Source organism: Egretta garzetta, unplaced genomic scaffold (genome assembly GCF_000687185.1).
Source record: "Egretta garzetta isolate BGI_Z169 unplaced genomic scaffold, ASM68718v1 scaffold27, whole genome shotgun sequence".
Lineage (NCBI taxonomy): Eukaryota > Metazoa > Chordata > Aves > Pelecaniformes > Ardeidae > Egretta > Egretta garzetta.
The window spans coordinates 2,253,823-2,264,410 of NW_009260400.1; the positions used below are offsets into that span (position 1 = coordinate 2,253,823).

Below are 10,588 nucleotides of genomic sequence, written 5' to 3' on the forward strand. Positions count from 1 at the left end.
GAGAGCATACGTGCCAGCAGGGACCTCAGACCCGTGGGAGTGAGACTGAAGGGTGTCTGCATGTCTGGCCATCAGTGTGCTGGAGCTGTATTCTGAAACTAGGACCTGACCGATACACTCTGCTGCACAAAACCCAACAGCATTGATGCTGTTGCCAAATATAACTTCCAGCGATCTTCTGAACTGTTTCTCATTAGTTGTCTTAGCTGTGTCACCGCTGCTGACGGGAACTGGCCTTCACAACCTGCTCTCTAAACATGCTTTCCAGAGCTCAGCTTGGACAGCGGTTATGGCTCTGCTGCTGCGAGTCTCCTGGGTTGGATCTGAGTCTGTCCCTGGGAAAGGATTACAAAACAGAAGGCTTGTATCATTGCTGTTTGTTTATGGTGGTTTTGGGAAACGCGGGAGCAGCATTACAGCTTGGATCTTTCCATTGAAGCTTGCAGATTGTCTGTAGAGAACCTGTCTCCTCTGCACTGCAGTAGCACTGATCTTAGTCCAGAAACAATTCGGGGTTTTTTGGCTGCACTTTGGAGTAATTCATTCAGTCTAATGACATTTTGAAGAGGAAAAACAAAAGTATCTAAGTGCCTGAGGTTTGAGAAGTTGGCTATTGTACACTGGGTGGAATTCTGAATGGAAAAATTCTGCTATGCAGAGCCAGACCTATTGTACTACATCCCATCACTTAAGTACTATCTAAAAACTACAGGGTGGTTGGCACTAAATGCTCTCATCCAGTTGCATTTTATAGGTTCAAGATGCCTATAACCTAAGACAGAAATAAATTAATTGCTTCTGTGAATTTCCATTAGCAACGCCTTCAGAGTTAGCTCCCTATTTCACAAGTGCTTTGGGTAATTTTGATAATATGATTAAAAAAAAGTCATGCTCTCATAAGCCCAAAGGCTGTAAGAAAATTGCAAAATGAAAGCTGGTTTAGGGGTGAGTACAGGAGATGGTCAGGCAGCTGAACATGCCGGTGTAGAGCACAGATGAAGAAGGCTGTAGTGTATTTGTTGAAGGTGTCTGTTGAGTCCATACTTGTAAAAGGAGGGGAAATCTAGAAGCAGAAGAAAGAAGAGAAGTTCAGGGGCACAAAGAAAGAATAAACTTGAATGCTGTTCTGGATTCTGGCTCTAATTTGGTCAAAGCTGCATTGGAGAGGTGCTGCACACATCTGGAAGGGACCTGCTAATATTCATCATCATGCCAGGATTAAAGGGCATGCTCTCAGTCCCTGGCTCCAGCATCTGATGGCACTGGGCTCCAGCCTGAACATCTCGGTCCCTGCCTGTGCATGGAGGAGGTTAACTTCTGCTGGGGCCAGGCTGGCAGGGAGAGTGCCGCCTGGTGTTGCCTGTTGGGCTTTGGTCAGCACAGCTGCCCGAGGAAGGTGAGGAGCTCTGTCTTTGAATCTTTGCAGCACAACACTGTAAAATTCAATTTCTCTTGGTGCTGGAATGCTGTACGCTTTGCTTATTTGCTTGACTGGTGGAAATTCCTGACAGCGAGTGCTTTCTATTGTTGTTGTTTAGGAGAGATTTGCTTCCTAGTGATTGCTTATTTACTTATTTATATTAAATTCAACTGGTGCTTTTAGACACTGAGGCTGCCAGAGCCTGACTTTTGTGAAAGCTCACTGATGCGATAATCTGTGTTTATGAAAAGCTGAGTATCCTATCTGAAAGTGCACTGAGTTTTGCAAGGAGCCTGGCTGTGAGGATATGCTCTTGTCCTTCCTGCCAGGTTGTCTGCATTGGGATCGGAGTGATGAACATGCAGGGAGCAGTATTATTCTCCTTCTGTTCTCTGCATGGAGATGGCCGTTACAGGTCCCACAGGGAGGATGACTGAGGCGCTGCTGTTAACCAGGTCACATTTGCATGCAGTGCTGGGCGAAGGACCTAGTGCAAAACCTCTGACCAGGCTTGTGTCCCCTTCCAGAGACGCACTTGATGCTGCCAGCGTGCTTTATAATCGAGTTGATGAGGGTGTTCACCGACTGGTGATGCTGTCAAACAAACGCATCCAGGAACTGGAGCTGGTGATGGAGTTCGAGAAAGTAGAAGAATGTTTTAAGGAGGTAAGGCCTGTTTGTCAGTTCCAGTGACTACCTGCTGCCACCCTCTGACTGTACATCCTACAGCAGGTACTGGGCCTGTCCATTTCTTGTGTGAAGGTGTAGAATAGTGGCTGTAGACCCTTAAAAAGAACACCTAAACAACTGAACATTACAACTTGGGATACGTTTTCAGATGTGCTGAGAACCATGCCACTGTTTGCCTGGTGTCTCTTGGCTGCTTTCTAGGTTTGTATCAGTCAAACCCCATAAACATCTGTGATGTTTTTCTGTACTTAAAGACCACAATGTAGTGCCTCGTTGGCTGGTAGTACAATTGGAGGTGAGGTAGCTTTTCACGTTGATGAGCAAAAGTACCCTCCCAGAAAGAGTGAGGAGCCATTCTCCATGCTCCACCTTGAGAAGCAGCAGAACGATAGCAACAAGCTGGTGATGAGTCTGCGTGTCCCCTCTGGGCTGCAGATCCTTCAGGTTTTGTTTCTATCCTGCTGCTGAATGAGCCACACATCGTGTACCCCATGCTAGCTGCCCATCTCTGCTGTGCACTGTTTAGTGCTCTGTTATCTGTTAAGCCTCAGGCTCACTCCTGCCCCTCTGGGTGCAGCCCCAGGCACACTCCTTTTGCCTCTGGGAGCAGCCCTACATACGGTCTCCAGGGGGGGAACAGCCTCTTGTCCTTAGCCAAAGAGCCACGCTCAACTCCCCCAACCCCCTGCACTTCTGCAGGCGCTTAAAATTCTCCTTCATGTGGTCCTTGTTGAAACTCTTTACAGCTGTGGGATAACTGAAGCAAACAGGCACTGCTTTTCAGAAAGACCTTTGAAACCTGTAGCCATGGAGACAGAAAACCTAAAAAACTCATAAAGTAGCCCAGCTTGGCTGAGCCTCCTGCAAGATCTGATCAGTTCTTTCAGTGTTGCAGATCCCAGGTGTGCTCCTTAAGCCTGAACTCTACCTCGAGATTATGCAGTCGCAGTCTCCCTTGCTGTAACTCGGCAGCAATGAGAAGGGTTTATTTATATCACTTATTACCCTGCATGTGTGAAGGGTTGTGTGCTATTTGGAGGTCACCTTAGGAACCTGCATCCTTAAAGATCAGTACTAGAACCAGTTTCACCATTGCTCTTCTAGGATTCTGGGCTCTTCTCCTCTGGAGAGAACTGGATTTGCAGAGGAGGCTGTAACCTACCTGTTGTTTTCATAGGCCAAAGTGGATGCAAGAGTTTTAATTACTTCCCATTTGGAGGTAGACGCTCAGGTGCTGTGCACTACGTGTTCAGGACAAGAAGTGTGATGCAAGAACCTAGTGAAGACTCCCTTAAACACGCAGGTTCTTAATACTCTACAGAAATGAAAAAAGGCACAAAGGAAGGCTCTGCAACTGGACTGTGCTTTAACCTGAACTTTTTTTGATTGAGTTGAGCAAAACTGACTGCTCCAGCTTGCTTTGCTTGCAGATCACCATTGCTGGCAGCAGCTGCTCCTGCTTTTAAGCCTGCCTAGGAGCTGCAGGCAGCAGCAGTGTGCCCCTCTGCAGTATGGGTCACAACCTGGGAACCCACCTCTTCCTCTTGCCAGCGGGCTCATTCCATGAGTGCAGATCATATCTCAGTCCAGAAGAGGAGGAGTTTGTCCTTGACTGTGGGATTGAGTTGGAATATGGATTGAGGTGATACAGGAAAACAGGGTGCATGGCCATTAGGAAGCATTTAGTCTGTCCCTTCCCCCAGGTGTAACTATGCCTGAAGCATTGCAGACAAGTTTACTAGCCTGTTTTTAAAACCTGCTGTTGACAGAGGTGCTGTGTTGTCCTGCCTGGCCTCCTGTGTCTGCTTTGCTTTTAGGACACTCTTGTTAGTCAGTTCCCTACCCATGTTTGAGGATACAGGTTTATAAATGCAGCAGTGGCTGGGCTCTGTCGAGGAACCTGCAGTTACTGCATGGCTTTGTGGTGACCTGCCTTCATAAAAGTGGTAGACCGTGAAACATTGCAGAGGGGGAGAATGCATCAGTGTGTTCACACTGATGTAGTTCATGCCCTGCCAGTCAGAAAAGGGAAGTGGTGTAGGAAATCTGGCAGCAGGGAGAATTTAATCCCACTAGGGGGTAACAATAACAGGACTATCAGGCCAGCCTGCAGGTTGCAGGGCTTGCATTAGACCATGGCTCACCTGAAACAGCCTAAGCAGCTACTTGCCCTGCTTATGCCTAAGGCTAGTGAGCAATAGTAGAGCTTTGCAATTACTCAGTAACCTGAAGTGGAAAAACTCCTAGCAGGAGTCTCAGGCTGAAATGCCAGGATGCGGGGGGAGAAGTGGACATGCACATTCTTTCCAGTAATTAAATGACCAGCATTATGAGGGTAATTACTTGCTCTTTCCACATAAAGGCCTACCTTGGTGAGTAGCACAGAGTGACTAACAGTGGAGCTTTTCCCTTTTCTCCTAGGTCAGCAGTTGGATTGAGAATGTTGGCAGAAAACGGCTAAAGGAAACAATCAACCTGGATGATTCTTTGGAGATGTTGCTTCAAACGCAAAAGCAGTTCAGGGAGTTTGATCTTATTGCTAGTGTAAGTATTGTCTGATTTGGAAAAACATATTCTCCAGAGTCTGAGCTGGCAGCATATGTGCCTCGTACGTGATCAGCCAAACCCATGATGCTAAGATGGCATCGGCAGAGTGTGTCATTCCTTTACACTGCTTGGCTTCCCCTCTCTCCTCTTATAGACAAAGCCACCAGCTCAACCCCTCAATAGATGGTATTTTCCAGACTTGAGGAAAATAACTACTGTGATGAAAGATGGATTTTCTTTTTGTTTGTTAGTTAATCCCTTAATGTTCTTGTAACTGTCTTTTTTTGATCCTAATTGACTTGTGGCTTTACTCTCTAGGCCTTTACAAGCTGCTGTGTGGCTCATGTAAATCATAAGAGGTCACAACTCTCTAGAATTCTGGTGTAAACAAGCTCACCCTTGCTCAAGTGATTTGAACCTTAAAAAAACCCAGTCTAATTAGTCCTACCTGTTAATGACCCTGAAGACTATCTACTATCCATGTCAGGTCTCTATCCTCATACACCATTGCATTTTGCTTACAGGAATATTGCAGAAGGGGACAGGAAGCACTAAAGAAGATGGATCGATGGGAAGACTTTTCCTCTGTGGATGTACGTTCTTACAGGGTAAAGCTGCAGACCTACAAGGATCAACTGGAAGAGTTCTGCACTCAACTGGATGAAAACAGGCATCGAATTTGTGAGACAGTCAGGCTGTATGAATTCTTTGACAAGGTAAGACAAGGCATCTGCTGCATGGAGGAGGGTGTAAAAAGCCTGCTTGGACTCAGTCCAGAGCTTGGTTGTTTATGAAAGATGTGAAATGCAGTGTGTGCACCAACAAGGAGCTGGATCTATGGCCTGCAAAAGCCCCTTCATGCTCATATGTCTGCAATGACTTTTCTTTCAAGTTGGTATGTGGAAGAAGGGGTGGGTGTGTATTCAAGGAAATATCTGCATCTGTTAAGAATAGAGGCCGCCTGCTGCCTGAGCTGTAGCTTGTAGGCCCTTCTCGTGGCCGCAGTGAATGGAAGAATCACGGCAGTGCTGGCTCAGACACCAAGGGCCAAAAGATCAGGCTGCCTGCGTTTGTTCGTACGGTATCCTTACACGCTGGTAAAGTCAGCCTGTTGACACATCAGGAGTAGCACCCTGCTATTCACTAAATATAGCCCATCCCCGCTCTTGTGGAGGCCTGTGTGAGGAAATGGAGCACCAGAACAGGGTGTAAGTGGTGTGGCTGAGGGACCCAAGGGGACTGGGTTGGCCCAGGCATCTGAGAAGCAGGAGGAGAGGATGTGTGTGGTGACAGTGCCAAGTTCCTGGCCTTCTCACCTGTTTGATTTAATGCAAATACACCCATTCAGCAGACCTGCAGTTGGATTTGATGTCCTCTAACTTCTAAAGTTGCAGATGAATAAACAGTAGGATTTTCTAAGCGCATTTTAAAATACAGCCTTGGCAAGCACAGAAGGCCAGAAAGCCTGTGCTCCATTTATTCCACACTTGTACAAACATTGGGTATTGAAGTTCTCAAATTCCAGAAAGAACAGACACTAGAAGTTAAGCTGTACCAGATGTAGGTGCCACTTAGTTGCTGTCTCTGAGCTGCCTTGGCAGCCAGATGTGCTTGGGGAGGGGGGAGGAAATTCAGCTAAACATGAAAACATCGAGAAGCATCCTGTGCGAGGGAGGAAAGTGGAGAAGGCAGCCCAGAACACTGCTGTCAGGACATGTGAGGGTTGAGTGAGTTTGGTGAGGCTCTGCAGGTCTGCTCTAGCTCATCTGTGCAATTTGCCATGCAGGTGGGGGACCTTCTTGCTGTGGGAATGTGTAATTTCTTTCTCTCCCCACCCCCAGAAGTGCCTTCTGTGCCGTAGGAGAATGGCAAGAACCTGTGCTTTGCTCACTCATTGAGCACAGACGCTCAGGGGCTGCTCTGGTTCCTGAACACTCATTGCCATCATGGGGGATCCTGGTAAGGGGTGGTTGTTGTCGGATTTCTTCTGATAAACCGAGGCACACAAAGGTGCCAGGTCTTGCTTGGCATCTTGGCAAGTCTGTGGCCAAGTGAAATGTCGGTGCTGTATGAACCTACCCAGCCAAAGTTGGAGATCTCTGGAGCACAGATGTGGGCTGTGGCACACGATGGCTGTTCTGTTCTCTGTTCAGGTATGGAAACTACATTGTGGCAGTAGCTCTTGGGCTGCTAGGCTAGTCAGACACAACTCAACAGCAATGGGTCTTCTTCCACAACTTCAAAGCCTTTCAGGGCTTGGGCCATTCCCAGGGCACAAATGTTATACAGAAGCCAAAGATGGACTATTTCTTTTCTTAGGGCTTCCTAGCACTGCTCATACAGCTTATTTTTGGTGGATGAGGGCTACAAAAATGATCCGAGGGCTGAAGCCCCTCTCCTATGAGGATAGGCTGAGAGAGTTGGGGTTGTTCAGCCTGGAGAAGAGAAGGCTGCGGGGGGACCTCACTGCAGCCTTTGAGTACTTAAAGGAGGCCCATAGGAGAGATGGGGACAATCTTTTTAGCAAGGCCTGCTGTGACAGGACAAGGAGCAATGGTTTTAAACTAAAACAGGGTAGATTTAGACTGGATAGAAGGAAGAAATTATTACAGTGAGGGTGGTGAAACACTGGAATGGGTTGCCCAGAGCAGTGGTGGAGGCCCCATCCCTGGAAGCATTCAAGGTCAGGTTGGATGGGGCTGTGAGCAACCTGATCTAGTTGAAGATGTCCCTGCTCATGGCAGGGGGTTTGGACTAGATGGCTTCTAAAGGTCCCTTCCAACCCATAGTATTCTATGATTCTATGATTCTGTCATTCAAGACAGCTGGGGGATGCAGTCCTCAGGGATAGCAGCAGCATCCCTCTTGGTTGTGCCTTTCATGCTGCACAACCCCCGTGAAAACGGAATGATAGTGGCATGGTGTTGTTTGTGCACTGCTTTGGTGTGAAGGAGAGGTATCTTGCTCAGTGAGGGAGGAGGATTTTGATCTCACTGGTTTTGGAAGAACTATAAACAATGCTGGTGGTATAAATACAACGCATGTGTATTGTGAACCGGTGGCCAACTGAAACCAGGGGTGTGGAGCTGTAGGATGAGTGCAGAAATTGCTGCACAGCATAAAAGCTCTTTCCGTGCTGGTTATTTTGATCTCAATCTCCAGAATGCTTTCTGCCTTCCCAAAGCGAAGTCAGTGGTGTGGTCTGGGAGGTGGGGGAAAGCAGATTCCATCTAAAGTGATTTCACTCTCTTCTGATGATGAGCTGCTTTGACCTTACTGCAGTGATCTTGTCAGTGCCTGCCTGGGGGAGTTCCCTTCTCTTCCCTAACATCTGAGGGGATATCAACAGCAGGAGTCTAAACTAAGCAATGTCCTTGATTTTTTCCTTCTTGTAAAGAGCCTGCAGTGTGCCAGACCCCAGGATTTGGGGAAGGAGTCCTGAGGATGCGTAAGCAATGTACACTATGGTAATGAGCTGGCAAGCTCAGCTCTCTCCAAACATCTCAGCATGCACCAAAGGAGTGGAGCACCCACCACAGGGATCATGGTATTCATTCGTTATGCACCTCACTGCCTACTGGGAATGGGAGGCTCCACTCTGCTGGCCCTTCTTCTGCATGTGGTGGTCAAGTGTTTTGTAGGGTGCTGACTGTGGCTGCTGGACAGGCCGTGGGACAGGGCAGCATGACCCCATATGGTCCATCAAGACGCGGTGCTATGGTTTTTTTCATTGCTTGGCAGTTCCTGATGGTCTTTCAGAGCTCCCTGTGATGAGGCAGGCTGAGCTGGGCCAGACCGCATGGAGCTTGCACATGGGCTGGCTGGGTTCCCTCCCGAAAGCCCTGACTGGTGCCAAGCTGGATGTTTCCATTTGTCCCCGCTTCCTTTGCGGCAGGAGTTCTCTGTGCCTGACAAGGGCTGGATGATGGCTGGGCTGAGGCAGGAGGAGCGGTGAAGGAAGCCACCTTCTTCATCTCTGACTGCGGGTGGAGGATTGTTTTTCAGTACCACAGACTCAGTGCGGGCATACTCGGGGACCTGCTATCTTCCTGTGGCTTCAAGCCTGGCCTGGCCCCTGTCCCTTGTTTACTCAATTCCAAGGCTGTGTTGGGATCTGGCATCACACAGTGCTTTGGGGGAGAACTGGGAAGCTGAGCAAGCAAGGGTGTGTACGTTGTACCAAAAGCACTGACGTCTGCTTTGTTCTGGGGTGCCTGCAAGGGCAGTCTCCAGTACCCTTCTCTCTCACTGCCTGTCCTCGCTTCACAGTAACACTGCCATAGGCACATTACCAGGTGGAGCTAGAGCAAGTCTCCCCCTCCTTGCTTACCTTGTTAGCCATTTTTTCCTTTCTCAAGTTTTCTTTGGGTGAAATTATTTTCCAGGTCACTCTTACATCCCCAGCATGGACTTGACTTTACCATGAGCGAAGTGCCCAGCTGCCTGTGTCCACAGGCTTGAAGCGGCCCACATGAGAGCTGTGCCCTGTCAGGACCATGGCTACCTAACTCGCAGTGGCATTTCTAATGAGCCAGAGCATGCAGCATGATCTCTGCAAGCCCTGGGATGACAGCCACTCCTGCAGAAGGTTGGTAGCAAGGGCACATGACACTCGCTGGCAAAAGTCACTGTCTTGGAAGAAAGCACTGACCCAGCTGGAAAGGTCAGAGTCCCATCCTGCCGGCTCAGCACCTGCATACCCCGCAGCCTGTGCGGTGCGGTGCTGCCCAGAGCCTCACAGCTGAACTGCCGGTATCATTACTGGAGGGCCTGAGGCAGCCCCAGGGGCTCTTTCCTGCTTGTCAGGATCTTGTGCAAGATGCTGCCTCTTTTGGTGCTCTGATAAAGTGCGGGCATTGCTCTGCCATGGCCTGGGAGCCTGTTGCAGCTTAGGCCCTTGCCTTGCACTTGCTTTCTGAGGGAAGCCATTGGGGGGCCTGGTGCTCAGGGTTGTTGAGGTGAGGATGGTCAACAAATGGTAGCATTCCCCTTGTTGGGATTTCTTTGGGCTCTGCTCCATGAGCCATTCCCTTAGTGGCATTCTCTGGCTGCCACCCTTGGATCCCTTCTCTCAGAGGACTCCCTGGCCGTCAGCCTGTGCTGATTCTGGTTCTTCAGTAGTGATCTACCAGCCATCCCTGGCTTCTTTCTGCTGCGTGCAAGGAGCTGGCACAAGGAGCTGCTGCTTCTGAGCTCTGCTCAGAGTGGGCAGAGTGTTGCCCAACCCCACTCCATCTGTGTTGATATCTCTTGCACAGTGGGTTACCTATGCTCACGTGTGGATCTGCCCTCACAGCGGGTTCTCCTCCACTCTCCTCCTCCTCTGGCTCTCCTCCACAGCCACTTTGTTCTTTTGTGGCTTAGAAAACAAAGCCTTTGGCAAGGAAAGGAGGTGCCTGCCCTTCCTGGGGGAGGGCCAGCTGGCCTGCATTTGATTATGGCAGCGCCTACTCATCCCTCCCCATTGTCCTTGCTGCTGTAGGAATGCCAGCCTTTTTGCACTCCATCCCTTGAACAAGTGTTGCTGCCTCTGGGGCCCAAAGAGGGGCTGGGGCCCTTCTTCCCATCCGTCCAGGCCCCGCCGGCAGGAGAGCCTCTCTGCACATCTCCATGCACCTTCCCTCTGAGTCAAATACGCCCCGTCCTGACTCCGGCAGCAGACGGACACAGCAAACCCTCTTGTAAGTACCAAGTGTCCGGTGCCCCGGCTGACGTGTGAGTTGTATTGAGATTGTTTGGAAGCAATATAGAGAAGGCTTTTCACTCGATCGCTTGTGTGCGTCTGTATGCATCCAGTGTGAATCAGTGTGCTTTGTGTGAGCCTTTTGTGAGCTTAGACAGAGCCCTGCGGGCTGTGTGCATCTTTGCATGGTCTCTCCGAATCCCAGGATTGTGCTGTCTGTGATACAGCAGTGGCTGTCCCTCTTTCCC

General features: G+C 49.3%; 1 protein-coding gene across 1 annotated transcript in view; it reads left to right on the forward strand.

Annotated features, from left to right (window-relative positions):
* PLEKHG4 (pleckstrin homology and RhoGEF domain containing G4) overlaps positions 1-10,588 on the forward strand; it is a 73,694-nt gene that overhangs the window by 43,319 nt on the left and 19,787 nt on the right. Inside the window, 3 exon segments of the mRNA XM_035898804.1 lie at positions 1,948-2,086; positions 4,532-4,654; positions 5,182-5,373. Of these exon segments, the coding sequence (XP_035754697.1) occupies positions 1,948-2,086; positions 4,532-4,654; positions 5,182-5,373 (454 nt within the window).